Source organism: Astyanax mexicanus, chromosome 18 (assembly GCF_023375975.1).
Source record: "Astyanax mexicanus isolate ESR-SI-001 chromosome 18, AstMex3_surface, whole genome shotgun sequence".
Lineage (NCBI taxonomy): Eukaryota > Metazoa > Chordata > Actinopteri > Characiformes > Acestrorhamphidae > Astyanax > Astyanax mexicanus.
Genome location: NC_064425.1, coordinates 15364795 through 15387921, shown reverse-complemented (window position 1 = coordinate 15387921; position 23127 = coordinate 15364795). Strand labels below are relative to the sequence as shown.

The 23127-nt window shown below is 38.4% G+C and overlaps 1 protein-coding gene across 1 annotated transcript; it reads left to right on the top strand.

Moving 5' to 3' along the window:
- Positions 1-1307: 1307 nt before the first annotated feature.
- Positions 1308-23030, top strand: pak4 (p21 protein (Cdc42/Rac)-activated kinase 4). Its single transcript, XM_007245909.4, has 10 exons — positions 1308-1483; positions 12458-12679; positions 12857-13077; positions 13215-13647; positions 13777-14220; positions 14480-14613; positions 15472-15598; positions 17104-17229; positions 17346-17480; positions 17760-23030. The coding sequence occupies exons 2-10, from the start codon at positions 12479-12481 to the stop codon at positions 17913-17915; spliced, it is 1977 nt and encodes a 658-aa protein (XP_007245971.3). The 5' UTR covers positions 1308-1483; positions 12458-12478; the 3' UTR covers positions 17916-23030.
- The last annotated feature ends 97 nt before the right edge of the window (positions 23031-23127 follow it).

The following is a 23127-nucleotide window of genomic DNA, read 5'->3' as shown; positions in this document are numbered from 1 at the left end:
GAAAGAAAGTTGTAGAAACATATACATCTGGGAAAGGATAAAAGAAAATCCCATGTTCTTTATTAGATATCTTTATTAGATATCAGTTGTCCCAGAGATAGCATTAAAAACATTCTAGCAAGTTCTGTATAACTGCAGACCACACAATGCAAAAAAGTCTTCCAACAATCATAAAATATGATTATAAAATCTACACTTAGCTCTTACCACAATTGACGTTAATGTACATTTGACCCATCAGTGTGTTCTCAACATTTGAAGCCATATCTAACTACCTTCCACGTTTTTTATTAAAACTGTTTGTAGATTTTGTTCAGTTTTGTAACAGTGTTTGGCAGAACATGACAGGTGTACAATTTATATTTGTAATTACCAAAATCACATATTTAAAAAAAATGGATATTCCATAAAACTGACAGTATATCTGCTTATATAGTTTGTTGAATAAAATGACAATTATTCTAACAATTGTATTAGCAATATTATTCAAAACAGATTTAATAAAAAATTGTTTTCTGAAAAATAACTAAAGGTTATTGCTTTTATAACCTTAAGTGGTCTGTGGGAAATCACTGGTGGAAGGGGGTTCCAGTAGATCACCGTCTACTAGCAGCTGCCGCTGACACTGTATTAAATTAATAAAAAAGTGTAAAGTCCTGGAACATTTTACAACACCTTTTCTGAAAAAGGATAATTATGTGTGTACTACATTTATATATTATGTGAGTTTCACTTTTTGAACTAAATTACTAAAATAAAGTAACTTTCAATGATATTTTTTTAGATGCAATAGTACACAGCTCTGGAAAAAAAATAAAAGACCACTTCAGTTTCTGAAGCAGACCTGGCTCTGATTTAGCTGTTTATAGGAATATGTTTGAGTAAAATTAATATTGTTGTTTTATTCTATAAACTACAGACAACATTTCTCCCAAATAACAAAAAACAATGCAGAGCTTTCAGACCTCAAATAATAATAAAAAAACAAGTTAATATTCATAAAGTTCAGAAATCAATATTTGGTGGAATAACCCTGGTTTTAAATCACAGTTTTCATGCATCTTGGATGTTCTCCTCCACCAGTCTTGCACACTGCTTTTGATAACTTAATGCCTCTCCTCATGCAAAAATTCAAGCAGTTCATCTTGGTTTAATGGCTTGTGATTATCCATCTTCCTCTTGATTATATTCCATTTTTTTGTAGTTTGAAAAAATCAAAGAAACTCATTTTTTTTCCAGAGCTGAATACGGCTGTAATGAGGGGGTGGCAGCCGGCAGAGGCGCTGCTGAGTACCGCGAGTTCCCCGGATGTTGTTTGAGTTCCAACATGGCGCGGGGGGGGTTTATCCTGGAGGGTTTTTGACTTTTGCTGAGCGACTCCAGAACCGCCACTAAACTTTACAGCTCAACCTCTCTCAGCGGAGTAACACACTGCGGGATTTATGAATCCACACTCTTAACTCTGAGCCCGAGTCTATAACAGGTGAGTTCTGGGGCGGTTATTCAGTCTCTGCTTTATTAACAGTGTTTGGCTCGGATAGAACAGGTTGTTTGGAGAGACTCCTGAGTTTCGGTGAGTTCTGCCCACAGTTTCAGGTCGCTAGCTGCGTTAGCTGTGTTAGCTAACCTAACTGTAGCCATTCACTTAGTGTAGCTTTAGCTAATATCCATAGTGTGTAACTCAACTTCCAGTAATGAAAGAGACCCGCACGTAAACCTGCCTATTTAACAATCTAACTGTGTGAAATCTCAGTGCAGTTTTAAAGAGGGGAGCTGGAATAAGCTGCCCAGTTTCTGGCTGAGCTGTGTGTGTTAGAGCATTTAGCCTAAGCGGTGCTAATAAAGCTGAACGGACAACTTTGTAACCGAAATTAGTAGCTTTGCTAAGTTAGTTAGCTTTAGCTAACTTTGTTAGCTTGAAATGTAGCTAGCTTGGAAGTTTAATAGTTAGCTTAACTGTCCACGTTCCCAAATTAGATAGGTTAGCGAGTGTTCAGTTAGAAAGCAGAGCGTTAACGTTAGATAAGCCAGAAAAGCCAGCTGAACATTTGATGTTTTAGCTTTAGCTCAGCCGTGGTGTTAGCTGGCTTAGCTAACTACTTGCTTAAGTCGTTATTTAGCTTGTGGCTAAAAAGTGATCCCTTGAGTAGCTAACGTTAGAGCTGGAATTAGCTAAAATAAAGATTAGTTAAGCTAACTAACTGTTGTAGAGCTGTAGCTACTGTCTTAGCTAAATAAGAGCTAATTTGCTAACGCTGTTAGCTGTTTTGGCTAATATTAGCTAATTTAGCTTAGTTAGTTAATAGTTTATCTGAAGTTTCAATTGTTTACAAGCTAATATTAATGTTATCGTATATTTTTTGTTTTATTTAACCTCCTACGGCATGATTTTGTAGTCCCTTTAAAAATGTCAAATAGGAATTTCTATTTTGACTACAAACTGATCATTTAAATCAGATGTTTTAAATAAAGGAAACTCCCAAAACACACAGGGGTGGTCTACCTGTATGAAAATGGTGTTTTAGTAAGCTTACAACAAGGATATAGTCATAACCTAAGCAGACAAATATATCTCTATACATAGTCTTGAACAAATAACATTACTATTTATTTATGACCCACTTGTACTTCACATTGTATTGGCTGTAGACATACTTTCCCTGCTAAAAAGAAAACCAGCTGAAGACCAGCTGGTCATCCAGAAAAAAAAGTTACCCAATGCAGGAATGTAACATTTTATATTAAAAATAAATAAACAACTAAATAAATTCATACAAAATAGCGTACAGTATATGTTATAAAAAAAAAAAATTGGTTTGTTGCCTGAGGGCAATACTAGACCATAGAGGGTTCAGAAACTGGAAGTGACAAGGAAATGAATTAGACTTAAACAAAAGCCTAAAAAGCCATTTAAAATATGCTGTTAACATCACATCTTACATTGAGCATACCTGCAGTATTTATATGACAATTTATTTTTGCAACCTCCCATTATACAGTACCAGTCAAATGTTTGGGCACACCTCTGCTTATTCAAAGTGATGGCTTTTTTTTGTATAATTTTTTTTTACATTGTAAATTTAATATTGAATAGATTCAAGTGATACAGGAACACATGCTGAATTTATTGTAATCAAAAAGTGTTTTATACTTTAGATTCTTCTGAGTAGCCACATTTTTTCATCTTTGAGAACAGATCTGCACACTCTTGGTATTTTAATCTTAGTGTTTTCATGAAGTAGAGTCACCTGGAATAGTTCTCTCAGTGTCTTGGAGGAGTTCCCGGAGGTGCTGAGCAATAGGTGCTGCTTTTCCTTCATACTGTAAAGCTCCAGCTCATCCCAAATCAACATCCCAGTTGGGTTTAGTTCAGGGGATTCTGAAGACCAAACACTAGTAAACTTTTAGTTTTCTATATAATTCTATACATATCCTTATTAATCTATAATGTAGAAAGCAAAGAAATAATAACATTGAATATGAAAGTGTGTCCAAAGGTTTGACTGGTTCTGTACATAAAACGACTTTAGGCAAATAATATCTAAAAAATGTTAGTGGCCAAATAAAAGTGTCTCCTCTTGTTCTCCTTCCCAGCACCCCACCTTTAAAATAAACTCTCCCAAACGTTATTTTTAACTCTGAAGAAGAAAAATGCATCATGATTTCTGATGATCATGATGATTTACTACCAACTCCTCCAATAATTGACTCATAGCCTGTATGATATGTTCACCATCTGCTAAGCTGTGACTGAAAACAGGAGGTTAGACTGTGTTGTAAATTTTCAGGACATAAATAAACCAGACTAAATACGTTTTTACAGTTTCCTTACCTTAGCATCACAAGATTTCAGTTAAGTTTTGACTGTAATCAAATGAAATGCTGCTCTTCACCCAGACACACTGTGGTAAATATTGCACACATGAGTGTTGGCCAGGTATTGTACAAATAATATAACAAATGATTGTGTATAAAACCTAGCTACAGTGTTAGTAGAAAGACAGTGCCTCAAAATAATTAATTCAGTCTTTAGTGGAAGACTTCCGGCAACAAGTTTAAAATAGATCAATTCTGGGAAAATAACAGCATGACACAGTGTGAGGTGTTCATCTTCTGGAGAGATGCACTGACTGATACTGAAGCAATTAATTCACAGCTATTCAAGCTTATCAGGAGCTTATCTGAAACAGGCTCTGACTTCAGCCTAATAAAGTACTTCTGTCAAATAAACAGCAAAAAAGGACGCTAAGCAACATTTTATCAACAACATAAAATAACTCATCAACAAAGTGTTAAGAGAGCAACCAGGAACATTTCTATTACTGAGAAGAGCTTCTTCCTTGTCTCGCTCAGGCTTAGCCAAACAAATAACAAACATTGTTACAATACTAGCTAGGCAGGCTAACCACACTAGCCAGCTAAGCTAGGTTATATAAAACAAATCTCACATTATTACACCATGCCATATAGTACCTTTATTTTTTATTTATTTACTTGTTTTTCATATAATGGCACAAAGCAAATCTGTGTCCAATACAATTAGACATACAATTGGGTCATAAATACAAATATGTTTATGTGCAAGAATATGTAAAGAAGTATATTTGTCTGTTTATGTATTTACTAGGGGTGTCACGATTCTCTAAATCCTCGATTCGATTTCATTTTCGATTTGAGGGTCACGATTCGATTCGATTCTCGATTTTCTTGTTTTTTTTTCTTGTTATTATTTTATGCCTCATAAAATTTAAATAATATATTTATTATTATTATTATTATTATTATTATTATTATTATTATAAATATTATAAATATTATTATTATTATTTATTAAGATATATATGGTAATGCCATCTAGTGACTTTTTTTGGTAGCAACAGTGTGCACTATTAAAACAAGCAGTTTATCAGAGCTGTGTGTGGATGGCTGGTGAAACTGCTCATTACATGAAGCTGCAGTTCTTCATCCAACCACTAGCAGCAGCAGCACAAGCCCCGCTCTCTTCACTCAGTCACTACTTCAGTACAGCCCAGCCACGGGCTACAGAGCTCAGCCAGTCCGTTTTTACTGTTTCTGTAAACAAATAAAGGTTTTAACCCCACTAACCGGATAATACAGCTCACTACAGTTCATCTTTCAGCCCAAGCAGCTAACAGCAGCAGGTTAGAACAGCCGACACGGAGTCACTGCTCGGATTACATTATAAACATGTCAGTTAGCGCGCTGCTAACCTCAGGATGTTTATAACTACGGAGTTTAGTGGACACACCACGGCCGCCAGGTAAGTCTTTTAAAGGCTACTGAAGACTATTAAAGGCTATTAGAGTGTAACCCCTGGCTCCCAGGGGTTACAAGAGGTTATTGAAAGCATTATTGGGGGGCAGAAATCAGTACAGGCTGGTTAGATAAGTGATGTGGGTATTGTCCTATAAATATTTACACATAACTTATATCTCTCCTGAAAAGCTTTTATTTTAGTCAGAAACACGCTTCTGTTTACTTTATCTGAGAGAAAGATGTTTTTTTAATTCAATGGAAAGCAACAGGTGTAGTCAATTATAAGTTTAAGATTTTTAATCCACCTCACTGTGATCTATAGTCAGTGTTCTCAAGTCACACTGACACACGCATTTCAGCGAGTTCACACGCTCTCACCTGCGCGCACCCACCCCTCCGTTAGATACAGATACAAAACCTGCGCGCCCAACCCCCGCCCCCCCTCCCCCGTTGGACAGATAAAAACAGTGATCACACTCCCGCCGACTGCGCTCATGCAGTGGCTATCTCTATTTAAATGAATAGGATGCGCTGTGTTGGTGCCGCGCCATTTGCGTAGCGCGCTGCGCTATTTGCGTAGCGCGCGCGGGAGGGATCGTCGATCCTCTTTTTGACTTCGATACTCGAGATCGTGACCTCATTTCGATTCGATTTCGATAAAATATCGAGATCGTGACACCCCTAGTATTTACTATATTCTTACTTTCTTGTTGTAAACTTACTAAAACAAGGGTAACATTATGTAGATCACTTTTGTTAGAACCATCATGATAAATCAGTGGTTCCTAAAAGAGTTCTTCTTTTCCTCTACAAACATATAATTAATGCAATAGAGGGTTAAAAGGGAACAATGTGACAGATAATCAGCTGTTCAGGAGGATTCACAGTTCCTGTGCATTGTTAAGACGTGAATCATGCGTTTCCTTTTGCTGACCACGAATATTTGTCATTCATACTCAGGTTGCATGATCAGTAATTGAAGCATATTATTACTGTTTATTTATGTTGTACTTTTGTTTCTCTTTTGGTTTTATTTTTGCTTCCTCCTTCTTACACACGGCAGTTGATAGCTTGAGTTTTTCCAGGAGGTGTGATGGGCGATTCAGATGAGTCATATCTGAACTGGACACTCCAGACATTCCTGGCATACTAGTGCTGAACAGGGGCTCACAGCATGAGAAGAAGTATTCAGTACTATCTGTGCTCTGCACTAGCCCTAGTGATTCTGGCATAATTTAGGTTATAGTATATAGGTTAGCTAGAATGTTTGCTGATGCTTAGTGTTGTTGAACTTCACCCAGCTTGATCATTGGTGTTTAAGTAGAGCTGCACAGTTAACTACAATAATGCATGCTGCTGTTTATAAACTTACAAGCCGTTCCCAATATATTTTCTATTACAAGCTTAGGTTGGCATTAAATAGGTAGGTATGAAGAATACTCCTACATACAGTAATATATTGAGTATCTTGTTAATGTGTGGACATATCATTACGTGTATAACAGGTTATACACTTATTATCCGCAACACAGAGGACAGCATTGATTATTGTTGTCAGCGGTGGCATCTGTGTTGGATGAGGATATATTAAGCAGCAAGTAAACTGACAGTTTAGATTACACGTGTTGGAAACAAGAAAAATGGGCAGGATCTGAATGGTTCCCAGTTATGTTGGAACAGAAAAAAGAAAGTTTGGAGCATGAAATTGTCCAAAATCTGTTATGCATTAATAGTTCCTTTTACTGGGAGGGACCAAGCCCACCTCCTAAAAACAACTCCTGTCAGTATTGTAGTTTAATTGGGCCTAGAATGGTAAAAATGAAGGTCATGACTGGATCCTTGGACAGCCAATCCCTGATTCAGTAATCACACTGGAAGTGGAAAATTAGCAGTTTGTAAGCAGAAGAAAATCATTGAACATGCAAATTTTCCACCACTGAATTAGCAGAACACTTATTTGTAGGTGTTGCATTCAGTGCTCTTCTTTGCTCCAATGCTAAGTTGCTTCCTTTTTGCAGAGTGGCATCTGCCCACACATGCTGTAGGTTGGCTGGAAACTTTAGCATTTTCCTCTTTGGAGTAGGCAAATGGATGGGTGTGAGGGATGAAAATTAAGACTACAGTTATAGGAGCAGCATGACTGGTTTATTTTACCCCCTTTAACAATATAATCCAGCTAAGGCAGTGAAATCTTCATGTTCATTAAATATCACAAAAAAATATAACTTAGATACACAGTTTAATATTTACTATTTAAATATCCAGGATTATGTATTTTTGGTGATGCAAATAAATAATATCACCATTTCTCATAAGTATATGTTGCCCAGTTTTTATGCTAAAACAGATTCTCATTTATCTATGATCTCCATAGCAAAAAACAAATGGTGCAGAAAAACAGTCCTTTTACATATTAATGAAGGGTGCATGTTTTACAGGTATACTCAAGCATTTCTCTTTACTGTTAATACTTAAACCAACAAGTCAAAAAGGGGAGTAGAAACAGTAAGGCATTCAAGCATGAAATGCTGCACTGTGTATCTCATTGTGTGTATTAATTTCTAGTGGTTCTTGGCCTGAAAATTATCTGGGTTAAAACATTCCAAGCTCACATTCCTTAAATTCATTAAGAGCTGTGCCAAAATTTAAGAGAAATAACTGAACACATTTGTTCATGATTACAGATATAGATGAAGACATAACTGAAAGTGGTGTTGACCTCACTCTTTTTATGTTAATGCAGATTCCCACACTGCATATCTGAAAACCCATCAATAATAGAATCTTGGTTAAAACCCCTGTTGAGTATTCATGGAAAACACAATTAAACTGTCTCTCTGACCCTAACTTTATACAATTCGAAAGTTATATATTTAAAAATCTGTGTGGGATTGTGTCCATAGTTCCTGCTGGCTGCACCTAGCACCATCTAGCAGCTGCTGCTTGGTGTGGGAGGTGGCCATATCCAAGTATGGAGGTAATTTATTCTGCAGAGACGCACTCGATTAGCCCAAGGCCGGTGTGTGGTGTAATGGATTTTGTGTTTTGTCTTTTTGTCTCCCCTTGAGTAGGAAGGTTGTGTCAGGCTTGCTAACCACTCTGACATAGTCATGACAGCAGTGTTGTGCTGTGCCTGTTTCCCTGACACACAGTTGTTCAGAGTCTTCACTGGCATCATTGTGTTTTTTTGTACCATTAGGAGACATTCTGTCAGGCTTAGTGTGTACATAGCACATGTAATGCAAAGCACTGTGGGATGTGGTCAGATTTCAGCTCTGTTATAGGTAGTGCTCAGCATATAAATGCCATGCCTTTGCAGGGGTGAAAACACTGATGTTTTTGTTGCATTGCTCTGGAACGTTCGAATGGGTGTACAGCAGTGCTTTTGTTTCTGTTGAATAAGCTTGAAAAGGGTGGAAATGTCTTCATATTCTGGGTATTGTTTTTTTTTTTTCAAAACCTGTTAGGAGGTGCTGTAGTGTTGTGGTTTAGATTTAATTTATTCAAAGTCTAGCCCCGGTCCATGCAGTTCTCTGAATGAACAGTCTCTACTTAGAGACAGATCTAATCCAGGACCAGGCTTAACCCCACTCTGTGAATCTATCCCTAAATCTGTTAATCATCTCTTAAACTGTTAAAATCAATTAGAAAACATGCTTTATGGAACACTGGTTTGTTCTTGCCTGCAGAATTCAGAACAACAAATAATTTTCTTACTGAGTGTTGTTGAGTCAGAGTGGAGTCAATAGTTGTTTTTTTTTTTCGTCCCTTGAACATTAATACATTTATATGTGAGATTTTGTAAATGAAAAGACCAGTCACTGGCTAAAATAGGACATGGTGTCTGTTTACAAACAAAGTCCCCCTATTCCTTTAACAAAAAGGGCCAATGAGCTTGCATTTTTATTTTAATTTGCTAGTGGCTAGTGTATTAGCAGTAACATGCTGAAAAATAATATTTTGTGCATTATTGTCCCTAACTTATTTTAAATTTAATGTATTAATAATTTTTCATTTATACTCAGTATTGTGATACAAAAGATCTGTGAATTGTAGACCTATGTGACAGTAGATTTTTAAGCTGCTCCTTGTTGGAGAACATGCTGATGCAAAGCCCCTTTCAATGTCATGCATTATTTTGAGATGACTTAACCAGTGGTTCTCACAAAGCTGTGATAAAGTAAGAATATAGCTAAAGGTTACTGTCAATCATGAGTCAAATGAAGAACAGCAGTCAGACTGTTATCTAGACAGATTAATAGAGATAGTTTACAGTGTGTAAACATCTAAAAATCTAAAATCGAAACTAGATTAATGATAAGTGGATGTTTTGAGGGGGGGTTTATGCTTATATAACTGACATAGTTCCACTCAGCACTCTGGTCTTTTTTGTCTAGTGTTCATTATATTGTTCTTCAAGTAAAATTCTGCTCTTGTAGTAATTACTGAGACACCCTCTACCTGACCACATGTATGTTTATTATTTCTGTGGTTGTAATCAGCTGTTTTTTAAAGTTTTATCCCACATTAAGTGTAGTTTCCTTAATTTTGGTTTCAGAATATAGACAAGTTGATGCTAATTAAAATAATAAGGATCAGCATCCATAGTCATCTATGAATGTGCAGATTACAGATAGCAAGGCTGGTCTGATAAGAGATCCTTTATAGCCGTTGAAAGCAGTGAGAAAGTACACTATGGCCAAAGTACATCAGGCATGTCTTTTCTAAGCATGTTTGAAAGTCATTACAGCTTTGCAATATGCTGTTTATTATTGCTTTATGTAATTGCTGCATTAAACATTCTGGATATGATTAATGTTGTTGAAGGTGCTTTTTGGTGTATTGGACAGTTTCACAGTTGAGGTTGGTAATGATATGATACCAATTTAGTAGTTTGTCTCTCAAGGCTGTGGCCAGTGGTAGCCCTGGCAGTGGTCAGTCTCAGTGCCCCAGACCACAGAGCCATCTTTCTTGCTGTTCACCAGTGCATAATGGCATGTCAGTGGAATGCCAGACTGAACTAGGAAATGCCATGCCGGTTTGATTTTGGCTGCTGTACACTTCCTTAACATTCAAGCATAAATGATTGGTTTTCCATCTGAGAGACTGAACTGTCTGCATTTTCTGCTTGTAGAAATGTTATTTCTTGTTTTTGTTATTCTAGTTATTACCATGTTAAAATCACAAAGTAAAATAATTGTGCATGCTGCATTAAACAATAAGTACACTTGTACACCTACACACACATGCAGTTATCTAATTAGCCAGTTTTGTCAGCAGTGAAATCAAGCACATATGGACCTTCAGCTTCAATTGTGCAAACCATTAGAATGCTACTGGGATCTTAAGCAAACAGAGTTTGAAGCACAGGTCTTCAAATCTCAAACGGTTAATCCAGTTACCAGTCCTGGATTTTGTATTACTTCAGTCCTCCTTTCAGCCAGTGCATCTCAGTGTTTTGTCTAGGATTTTTATCAGCATCAGCTAATATAAAGCTGATAAACTCCAGCTTCAGTTTCAGTTTTATACTTATTTCAGCATAATGTATCATGCTCATATCGGTTAACTCCACAAATTACCTTTGCAAATAGTTGGACTCAGCAGGGTTGGAGGCAGTTTGATGTGATGCTAATAGTTGGGCTCAGCAGTGTTGAGTGTCACATGGTCAGGGTTAGCAATAAGAGTTTGGAGCTTAGCATTTTCATGGCTGCAACAGTACGTTTGTATGTATTGGAAGAGCTGGATCTGTTTAAAATAGAACACCTCTGGGATGTGGTAGGGTGGGAAATTAACGGTATGCTACTCAACAAATAGCAATCAGATACACTACCAGTTAGCTGATAGACCCCTGTTTGTCTGTGTGTTTGTATTGGGGCATCAAGAACAGTCCTGATCTGTTTGTGGGAACATCTGGTCCTGTAGCTCACAGCTCATTTTTTAAAAAAGTGCCACACAGGTGCAGGGAGTGGTTCATTTTACTCTTTAGTGTGTTTCTGTGAATAGCTGGAAGAACTGTGTAATTTTAAATTCATTGGATAAGACAATAGATGGATGTTTCAATTTGGGATATTCAGAATTCCTGATAAATGTCATCTCACACTGTTACACTAAGTTATTATTTATAATAATTTCACAAATTATGTAATTTATTTCACAGTATTTTGGACAGTGTTTAGATGTATTACAGTGGGCTGTGACATTTTTAGCAGCACTTTATTAAAATAGAATACGTCCTGTGTTTGTTTATCAGGAAAGGTATGTAGGAGTAGATGACTAGTTTCATTTAATTCATAGCTTGGTTTTGTTGAGTAGTAGAACTGTTGTATAATTGTGGTGCTTACATTGCTCAAATAAAAAGCACAATGTCTGAATCATGTCTATATTGAGAAGAAAAACATAGCAAACTGATCTGACTAATGTTGCAGGCTGCTATTTTATGTATTTATTGTATTTTGTAATAGTGGAGTGTTGAATGCAGGGCTGCTGTGATCATTTCTGTTACCTTGCAATACTAATCCAGGTAGATATTGTCTAACTAGATAATCATTTACCCTTGTACCCTTAAATAAATTACTATTTAAAGTGTTTTATATTTGCTCAAACACACACAAAAGTGCATAAAATAGTAATATGTTCCCCCTGCCTCTAAGACCCCTGAGGCAGACCTCATGCCCTTGCTGACGTCTCTGCGAATGATCGGATTGCACTTCAAAAGCTGCTGCCCTTTTGAAAAATGCCTTTCAGTACAGCCACAGACCAATAAACCAGTGGGTTTCCCAGGCCTGACTTGCTGGGGTGAGGGTGGGGGCGGCCCAACAGGCCCATATCAGAAACTAGTGTTTGGCTTCTGGGAGTGCCTCTGATCCCTGCAGTGAAAACTGGCAGGTTTAAAGGAGTGAATCCATCACTGCTGAAAGAGGTTTCATGCAACCAGATGGGAAGACTGCAGTGAGCCAAATGTATAAACACTCTCTTAAAAGAGTTTCTTGTTTTTGCATTAGATGCATTGAAAGGTTTTTTAATGAAACCATAATTTTTCATGTTTCAGACCAGTACAATTGGCTGGCAGTTGTTTTTTCTAAAGGTTCGACATCGGTCATTCCTCCCATTGCACATAATACAACATTTTGTTTTGGACTAATCAACTATGCTCTCCTATCTCTTCTTATCTCTTCTCCAGCGCTGATGCTCTGCTGCAACCATGTTCAGCAAAAAGAAAAAGCAGCGCATCCAGATCTCTGCGCCCTCCAACTTCGAGCACCGTGTGCATACTGACTTTGATGAGCAGGAGCAGAAATTTGTGGGACTTCCCCGCCAATGGCAGAGTCTGATTGAGGACACGGCCAAGAGGCCGAAACCCTTCATCGATGCTACGGTCATCACCACTGTGGAGCCTCGCAAGGTCAGATTATGTGACTGTTTAAAAATTTTATAATTTAGAGATTTGCACAAATCTCTTTGGTTTGGTTGAAATGTCAGAAATAGCTGGAATGCTGTTTTTTAAGTATTAGAGGTTTAAAAGTTTATTTTTTAATTTCTTTTTGTCCTTTCTTTTGTTGCAATGGCAATTTTTTTCCAGACCATTGTGCGGGGCAGTAAGATAGGGGTTGATGGCTCTCTGACATGGCTGCTGGATGAGTTTGAGACCATGTCAGTTATCCGCTCCAACTCCCTTCGACGAGGCAGCCCACCTACACAGCCCCGCAGTGACTCAGGTTCTATTGGAAGGCAGGAGAACGGGGAGTACCCCCATCGGCAACAGAGCGAACGACCTGACCACACTGGAGACAGCAAAGACAGGTATGATGTTTGTCAAAGCCAAATACCAGATTTTTTAATAGACTTTTAATTGGTAAATAAGCCAGGTCAAATTACACAGCTTTGCTGTTTATTCTTTCTTAATTTATTTGTTGATCCTTTTTTATGCCCCCCCACAGAGAAAGAATTCGTCAGGAGCATCCGGGGCCTGACCCCCGGCCGAGGCCAGCTCGGACCTCCCGTGAGGATGGCCGACCACAGCAGCAGCCCCGTGGCCAAGAACCCAACAGGCACAAGGAACCGCCCCCTCCACCTCATAGAGAACGTGCTAGAGACCGTGAACGTGAGCGTGAAGGAGAACGAGAGCCTCGCGAGTACCATGACCAGGTGGTTCGGAGGGAGGGGGCTAATGATAAAAGGCCCAAATCCAGCTACGCAGTACGGGATAGTAGCCCACAGTCCCCACGGGACAAGAGACCGCTCTCTGGACCGAACATTCGCACACCCAACCTGCCTGTAACAGAAGGGGTAATCAAGACTGCACAGCAAGGACGGCCATTTAACACTTACCCCCGTACAGAAAGCGACACAGTAAGAAATCCCAGCAATCAGGTGAATAAAGATCAATAATTGTTGAAAGAATGAAGATTTAGACTTGTATTGCTTTGTCATTTGCAGGGTTTTTTTTTCTGTGGTTCCCTTTTAATCATTGCCTTTCTCTAATTTCTGCTTCTATTGCAGGACTTGAAGACAGGCAGAACACAAGAGCCTCCCCACCATAATGGCCCTTCCAGCGCTGCAAGCCGAACTGGAGGCAGCGGGGGTAAAGCTACTTCCCGAGGGGAACCCCAGCAGCATCACACATCTCACCCAGCTCTAGGTCCAGATTCACACAGCCAGCAGCTTCCCCCAGCGCCCAGACCACCTGCACCCCCTAGCTCTCAACAGCAAGGCCGCTCTCCACAGAGGGAGCCTCAGCGGGTTTCTCATGAGCAGTTCCGTGCAGCTTTGCAGATGGTGGTGGACCCCGGGGACCCACGCACCTACCTGGATCACTACATCAAGATCGGCGAAGGCTCCACCGGCATCGTGTGTATTGCAACGGTTAAGAGCACAGGAAAGCTGGTGGCTGTGAAAAAGATGGACCTGCGCAAACAGCAACGGCGAGAGCTGCTCTTTAATGAGGTAACTTTTATTTTTGTAACTGTTTCTGATTTTTTGCCATGATATTTAGATGAGTCACAATTGTCAGCTGACCTTTGCCTTAACAGTTGCCAGGACAGACAGCTGTTGTCTGAGTGTTTACCCAATAATATATTAACATTGGAATTGTTGAAATGTTGTTGTGTCCTTTTCACAATAACTACTTTTCTCCTCTGTGAACTCTTATGAATCTGCTTTCAACCAATAAAATGCCTCTCTAACCTGAAGTTTGTTTTTTAAGGTGGTGATCATGCGAGATTATCATCATGAGAACGTTGTGGAGATGTACAATAGTTACTTAGTGGGAGATGAACTATGGGTTGTCATGGAGTTCCTTGAAGGTGGAGCACTTACGGACATTGTCACACATACCAGGTATGTTTTTGGGTTGCACCTAAATTAACTTAAATGAATTAAAGTGTAGAAATGTTATTTTCGCCCGTTTCACGTGAATAAACACCCGTAGCTTGAAATAATGGTTGAACAAAATGTGATAGTGCTAATAGCCTGATTTGATTGTCAGGGTCAATCAGGTTTAATTCAGTCTAATAAATATAAATTGGGTCTGTTTCCTGGACTGGGAGTAAATCTAGTCACATTTCAGTGGAAATTCTCCATTCAGAATGCTGCATAGTCCAAGACTTAATCTTTAACTGGGAACCTGCTTCATTATGATTAAAGCATTTGGTTTAGGCTGACGCTGGCCAGCCTATTATTCGTAATTTCGTATATAAATCTTTATTTCTGTTTACTAACTCAGATTCCCAGTGGTACGGCTATATTCCATCTGTATTCATAAGCTTTCATAAATACAAAAAGAAAAATAGGAGAAGGTTCTGTCAATATCTATTTCTATAATTATCACTGAGCACAAATGGGACCTTCACCAGTGTGTGCATGTGAATGCACCATACATGCTTCTGAGACAATTGGCATGCGTATTAGATTTTACAATTAGCATTATGTAACATCAAATCAGCTAGTTTTTTTCTTGTTCTGTGAAGGGACAAATCTTTGAATTGATATGTAATCTGTATGGGTATTAAGTTAATGTTAGTTTCTCCTTTTACAACGAAATTAACACGGCATGGAATGACAAACCCATGCAGTATGTTCACCACTAGATGTCAGCTTTGCACTGAGGTCATTCTGCTCTCTTTCACTGCTGCAAGTTGCCTTCATGTTTTCATTTCAGCAATATTAAGCTTGTCTAATGCTTTGCCTGCATTTCAGGATGAATGAGGAGCAGATTGCCACTGTGTGTCTGTCTGTCCTGAAGGCTTTGTCAGTGCTGCATGTCCAGGGTGTCATCCACAGAGACATTAAGAGTGACTCCATTCTGCTAACTCACGATGGCAGAGTAGGTCCCTTCCATTATCTCCAGAACATTTTTTATGGTGTTCATTGTTTGTTTTTTGTTTTTTTATTATTATTATTTTGTTTTTAAATGGCAGTCCTGGGTTCTGTGCTTTAAAGCATGAGCGTGAGTTGGATGAAACTGACAAAACCACAATTATTTGACCACATTTCCTTTTTCTCTGAAACTGTCAAAACCACAATTATTTTGACCACCTTGACCACCTTTTCCGTTTTCTCTGTTCTTGTTTAAAACCTTTTAAAGCTTTTAATGTGCCGAGAACCAAAAAGGCCCTGCGTAATAAGCAGAATCAATTCACCCCACTGCAATGCTCAATATGTCCCTGTTACTGTCTGTGATGCCCAGCCCGTAATATGTTCTTGACTGTGAAATAGGCTGGGGTGTATCACATACGGGCAGTGTATGATTTTAGGTTGCGGTAAGAGAAGAGGAAGCTTTCTCAGTAGCCCTTAGCTGTTTCTCGTCAGGCTTTGTATGTGTTCTCTTTTACATGTTTCATTTCCTCATGTTAGACAGACCTGTGTGTAGTTCCCCACTTGCTGTATTTAATTTGATTAGCAAGTGAATCAATACAAAATCTTTTTAGCATACTTGGTAATCTTTGCTGAGTAGTGAAAAACATTGAGGTTTAATCATCTATAGAAGAAGAATGCTTAGGCTGTTTTTGCCTTGATCGCTTGGCCTGTTGTGTTCCCTGCATGTGGCATGTGAACTGGAAGTAGGTCACAGTATGCTTAAAGAGTAACTTGCAGAGCAGTTCCTTCTTTCATACTCCTTGTAGTGGACATGCATCCACTATTTTCAAATACATTAACTAGTAGTAGTATTCTAAGTGAAAGAAATGTAGAAAACACAATTGCGTTCTGTTAATCTTGTTATATCAGTTGCATAAAATGATCTTCAATTGACAGTATTGTTTTTTTGCAATGGTTTCTGGGACAATATAAATATAGTTCTAAATAAGTTACTGTGAGAAGTCTAGTAAGCGTTTTTGTGACCCAAATTCGTCTTGCAATATTTGACATGTACCAAATCTCCAAATGTACACTGGCACACACACTGTCATTAGCTAACTTTGAAATGGCCTAATTGACAAGACTTCATGACCTTTCATCATGGTTAGTTGGAACATCAGAGGAAATGACCTTGTTGTGTCTCTTGTGAAAACGTTCTTCCTTGTCCTGAAAAGTGTAAAACCCCTTCTCTGCAAGAAAGTTCTGTCCTGTTTCTTAATGACAGTTAGTCTGCACTGTCATTTAAATCCAGTGTTGTAGTTTCTTACTCTTTTAAGAGTGTAATGTTTTAAAGGACTGCTAATATATTAAAGACTGCCACTTTACACCATAACCTTAGCACTTCCTGCCTAATATTGAGCAGGTCCTATTTGTGCTTTCACAACAGATCTATGATGTATTTTATTTTATATATTGGCATATTGCACAGATTGTTTTCACCACATAACGTTTTTCTCCCTGGTGTACTACAAGGTAAAGCTGTCTGACTTTGGCTTCTGCGCTCAAGTCTCAAAAGAGGTCCAGCGAAGAAAGTCACTTGTTGGGACGCCATACTGGATGGCTCCTGAGCTCATCTCAAGATTGCCATATGGACCAGAGGTAAAATCCTGATTCTCATCAATCTAATCAATCTCACCAATCTGTATTTCTGTAAGGTGTGCGTGTTCTTTACTGCATTAGAGATAAACTCACCAACACTCTCCTTTTCTCAACAGGTGGATATTTGGTCTCTTGGCATTATGGTGATTGAGATGGTTGATGGAGAGCCTCCATATTTCAATGAACCTCCACTGAAAGCAATGAAGATGATTCGTGACAACCTTCCACCCAAACTGAAGAACCTCCACAAGGTAAAATGACTTTCAGTTTGCAGAGTTTTGCTCTTTCAGAATGTGTAGATTGGTGCTTACCCCCTTATTACAACAATAGAGAGATGAGGATACAGCACTTTCCTCTGAATGCTTTGGATGCCTCCTAATACTGTGTCAGTGGCAGTATGATGATTATGATGATTAGTGGTAGTGGAATTCAGATGCATCAGAAGTAGCCCTAGTGAGGTTGTCTTTTTTTTTTTTTTTTTTTTTTGGCTTGCCATGGTCCACACACTGACAGCTCTTTTTTACATGTAGGTCTCACCACTTCTCAAGGGCTTCTTGGACAGGATGCTTGTTCGAGACCCTGGCCAGAGGGCTACAGCCCAGGAACTGCTCAAGCACCCATTCCTCAGCAAATCCGGCCCACCATCCTGCATCGTGCCCCTCATGAGGCAGAACCGCATGAGATGAGAGCGAGAACCTCAAAGACCCTCAGCTGAGCTCAAAGCACTGTCCCTTTGAGGCAGGACCCTTGCAGAGAGATGCTGCTCTGCACCCTTTAGATACTGTTTGCCTTCTGGTCAACCATTTGAAAGGACGGACCCAACTTGTAGGTACTGTGATGAGTACACACTACGCATGGCCAGAAAAGACTGAAAAAGAAGCATTTAAGGAAATCACTGAGGATTCAAAACAATGCTTTTGTAAAAAGATGTATGGTCCATCTTTGGTAATGAGAGAAGTTGGTCCTTTTGTTCCTCTTTTCATTTTAGAGGGTTTTTGGATCCTTTTTCTTTTTTGGGAAGCATGATCTCTCTGTGGCTGCGTTTCTAGGTGAAGTCATGAAAGACATTCTTTCACCAATCTGAACTTCCTGGAGCTGCTTTTTTTCCTCTCTACAGTGGAAACAAGTGTTTTTCTTACTAAACTCAACCCAAGCTTCACCTCCTGCACCACAACCACTTTCCTACTTCAGATGTTCACGGTTAAAAGAAGAAAAAAGAAAACTACTGAAAGAAGAGCTATATTTTTACTTTATCAAATGAATTAAACACTAATACACTAGGCTCCTGTTACAACACTACACTAGTTAGGTTAACACTGGAAGTGTGCTTTTACTTCAGACCATTTGTAGTCTTTTGGAAGTTTGATAAAGAGTTATGTAATTTTTATATATTGTGAATTTTTCTTTTCTTTTTTTCTACTTAAGGTGACAGTGAAGCACTGTTTTGAGATTGAGGCTGCACTCCCGTTTTTTAAAAACTCTACAAATAACTGATTCCAGCATATTTTATGAGAAATGACTAGAAAACAGAATGAAATCACCCTTCTGTTTAATTCCTTTCCTTTTTATAAAAACAAAATACCTGGGGAGGGGGTGGAGGAGCGTGTTTTGAAGACTTTCTTGTATCAAAGCACCATATTTTTGTGGTTGCAGACACTGACTGTTACAAAAGTCTTCCCATTGCAGGGCTGTGTGAGACTGAGACAGCTTTTTGAAAAGCTCTACCTGTCCTATTGACACACGGCTAGCTGTTTCAGTACTTCTGCGTCTTTACCTATGCAGAATTTAATCCTATAAGGTGTGATCTGTTGCAGGAATGAGGGCTGCACTGCATGAATGTATTGATAACATTACTTTATTGCTGGCTACCAAGGTTGTGAGGGGCTGCTGGCCACAGCATTTTAGGCTCCCGATCTAACACTGCCCACTGATTTTAGCACGGGTTGTGGATTAGTGTAGTCAGGTGTGGAAAATCGGGGAAGAAAATGCTAACCGCTAAACAATAAGGTGCTCTGCTGTGCCTTCAGGACTTACTAACTCCCCTGATTCCCCTGCTGTCTTGTCCTAGGGTTACTTGTTACTAGGGCTAAAGTTTATTAGGGCTGATGTCTAAGCAAAGGATATGTGAACTAGAGCTGTGGAGACTTAGCTTAATCCAACTGTGAAGCAGCTGCTACAGCAACAGTGTCCGCTGTGTAGACTTTGTGCTTGAACTCTACCACAAAGCACCAGCTACCTAATGTAGCTGCATAGACACACATACAAGCACACATTTGCTATCGCTGTGTGTATGTAGCAAGCCGTCAGTGCCTTGGTCTCTAGTCCTAGGCTTCTAAGGCTAGTAGCATGTTAGCTCACACCTAGAGAGTAACCAAAGAGCATTGAGAAAGTGGGCTGAGAAATTCTTTTTTTCTGTACAACCTGGTACAAGCTAATAAGACAAATTGATTCTTTGACCCTTAGCAATAGAAAACTCGTTTTGGTGCTATACAGAACCAATTACAAATGCCTGTATGGGTAGCCTGTAAGGTGTTCCCCTGGTCAGGGACAAGTAAGGGTTAAACCAGAGCCCAATCTGGGTTGAACTCTGCACACTGGGCTGTAATAATAAGGCCCATTAAATCCCAGGGTCCCGGTAAATCACATGTATTTACCCACTCGGAGCCCATTTTCTGATTTAAAAAAGCTTTCTAACTAGGCAGTGGCTCTATATACTAAGGCCATTTCAGAAGAAAAACATGTTTAAATAGTCTGTAACTAACCACAAACTTACAAAATCACACACTACACACTACTACACAGCATTTCTGAATTTCTTGTCATGATTCTGTATGTTTGCTTCTTCTGTCACACGTTTAGACCTTAAGTGTATGAGTGGATTGACTGGCTGATCGAATCAGACAATGTGTTGATCTGTTGGGCAAGATGTAAAGTTGAAGTAATTAAAATCAAGGAGAGTAGCCGCACAGGATCAGTTTAATTCTCATTTAGTTTTAACATTTATTGGTTATTGGAGAGATGTCCTATAGAAAGCGGTTAGATTGAAGGAGGCCGGTTAATTTTGTATATATTTTGTGATTTTTTTTTTTTTTTTGTGGTCCTGATGACCAAACATCTCTAATTCACTCTAGTTGTAGGAATGAAATCTACATGAGATCAGATCTAGTGAACATAATGAGGTGAAATGTGTGAATAGTTTTTAATTGTTATTTTCTAGTAACATTTGTTTTAACATAAGCAAACAAAAAAAGAAGAGTGCTCCAATTTTCTGGAGGTGAAGCATGAAACAAAAAATGACAATCAGATGTCTAAAATGTGTAAAAAAAAAAAATATATGACCTAATATGAAGTGCTAACATTTTAATGACCAAGAAAGTAGATTTAAGAAAGTTTAGCAACAGAATGAGCAAATTAATTAATTAATTAATTATTCCGGGCAACCAAATAGAATTGGTAGAATTGGACAAATTGCTGAAAGACAGTGGAGTACATTCAGTTTTAGATATTTGACACACACAGCCTAGTCGCTATCCTCGGCTTCCGGGGTTTTCAGAAGGTGTCTTGCCACAAGGATGACCCTTAAACGGTCAAGTAAGTGTTACACTGACATACTCTTGTTGTTTAGTGTAACAGTTATCGGTTTGATTTCCTGACTGATTCAGGCTAAATTTGAAAACTCTTATTTTGTGCATTCAGTATAGTGAAGAAGAAATTGGATTTATTTAATTTTTCCAGTCTTCTAGTTAGTTTTTGACTTCTGCCCCACACCATCTGTATTTGATTTTCAAAATGGTAAAATCTGAAAATTTGAGGAGTACAAAATTGAGAAAATTACCCACTTCTGTATTACACTATGTGAGAAAATAATAAGGTTTTACGCCCAATTTTTGTTTTCGAATTTAGCTTTAAATGTTCAGAAGACTTTACTAATAAATGCTACACTGACCCTTGCTCTCTTTCTCTCTACCAATTAAGATCTTAAGTCATCAGACACTGTTGGGATACTGGGCCTTGAGCATTCCTTTAAGAACATACAGCCTTAAAGCTTTAAAAAAACAACAACTATCCATTCCACACTACAGGGCACATGCCGTTGTGTCTGCAGACACTACAGTCTATGATTATTGAATTGAGTTTGAGTCTTCCTTTGATGACACATCTGCAAATTCCAGTGAGGATGCGTCTGTATATCCTCAAGCCTTATTTCTGCTGTTAGGAATCTGTAAATGGAAAATACTGTACTCTGAGAGACATTTCTGTGTTTGAGTTTGTTTTGGGTAACCTCTATGAATGTCCGTCCTGTCTGTCTTTCCTATTTTGTTGTACTAAAAAAGAGGTACATTAATGAAGCCGGTGCATTCCCCATTTCTAAGCAAGATGTGATAATTTTTGATTTATTATATTTTATTGTCTCTTATTTTTTCAGTACTTTAAATATGGCTCACATCTTTGATTGAAAAATCCAGCTCAAAACTGTTGTTTACTGGTAGCTGGTTTCAGGTGATCTAAGCTGATCTGAGTCTTTGCTGATTAAAGTAAAAAGCAGACCAGTTGGTTTCATTGGAGTTTGATGGATTAGCTGGTCAACATGCTGGTCATAGTGGTTGATTAGTAGGGCTGTGTTTTAACACCTGAGACTATTATTTAAATACCAATTCCCTGATTTCAAAAATCGGGACATTGTTGCAATACAAAATATTGCAATAATTCAATATATCAGCATTTTCATACACATCTACTAAGTTGATCAGGCCTATCATACAAGTGGGCCAGTATAGTTAGTCATGCCTGTGAACCAAGTTGGGTCTACTGACCAATGTTCTTGGTTATGCTGGTTCATGCTTATGGTTAATGAGCCAGTCAGTGTGGTCATGCTGTTGGACACTTAAACCATCAAACTCCTATTAAACACCAACATACCCAATGCTGGTCAAAGTCTGTTTATTCCATTAGATAAGAAAACTGGAAAGTCCAGTTCAGAAACGGTTCAGAAAAGCTTTGCTTTGGAAATAAACATCATCTTCAGCGCTCTTCAGTGTGGAGGTTAAGTATCTTTCTGATAAGCATGTGCACATTTCTGATGCTCGTTCGTCTGTATGTAGAAGTATAATCTTTAGCTTGTGCAGAATGTGGGCTGATTCATGCGTTACCATATCAGCACTTAACTTGATCTGATACCAGTGTGGTTCAAAGCCATTATTCGCTGATACAGATATGGTACTGATGCTATCAAACAGACCTAATACTTCGCCTCCTATCAGATCAGTACAGTCGGCCACTATACCACTAATTGAGCTTGCTTATTCAGCCAGTGGCTGGCTGTACATTTTAAGGCTTGTTTCTAAAAACCTGTGATGTCTGTTCTTTTAAACATTCTCTGTAATCATATTACTGTTTTGTTTTGTTCATGTCAGTGAATCAGTTTGTTTAATGAAATTTGGAATATGAACACAATAATACTGTTGGATATAGGATTGTAATGCCATGTAAACATGATGATTTAGACATGACTTAAGTCTTTAGAACTCATGAATTTAGAAGAATGATAATTTGAAAGCCCTGAATCCTGGACTGCGACTACTACTGACAGGCCTGCTAATGTATGTATGTGAAATATCACAGAATTCAATCAGTGTTTTTTCTCTCTTAATCTGTAGTCACGTTATGCATAAACTCCACAATTTGATAGTCAACTGATACCAGTTCCCTCCATGATTTCGTGATTTTTTTTGTTGTTGTTAAAAGAACTTTCAGCTTTGCAGTTGTTCTGATGTTTGCAAATACATTTTTTCCTCACACAAGTGTTTCACTGTGGGTAATTATTTACACTGTTATTAAATAGTACAAAGTATGGGTCATGATTTGTTTGGCTCATGAGGAATCCAAAATATCGTAAAG

What these genes read in the sequence shown, in the direction of transcription:
- pak4 (XM_007245909.4), top strand. Translation starts at nt 12,479, where the DNA reads ATGTTCAGCAAAAAGAAAAAGCAGCGCATCCAGATCTCTGCGCCCTCC. An exon ending in CCACTGTGGAGCCTCGCAAG is followed by an intron (nt 12,680 to 12,856) that starts GTCAGATTATGT and finishes ATTTTTTTCCAG; the next exon opens with ACCATTGTGCGGGGCAGTAA. An exon ending in AACTGAAGAACCTCCACAAG is followed by an intron (nt 17,481 to 17,759) that starts GTAAAATGACTT and finishes TTTTACATGTAG; the next exon opens with GTCTCACCACTTCTCAAGGG.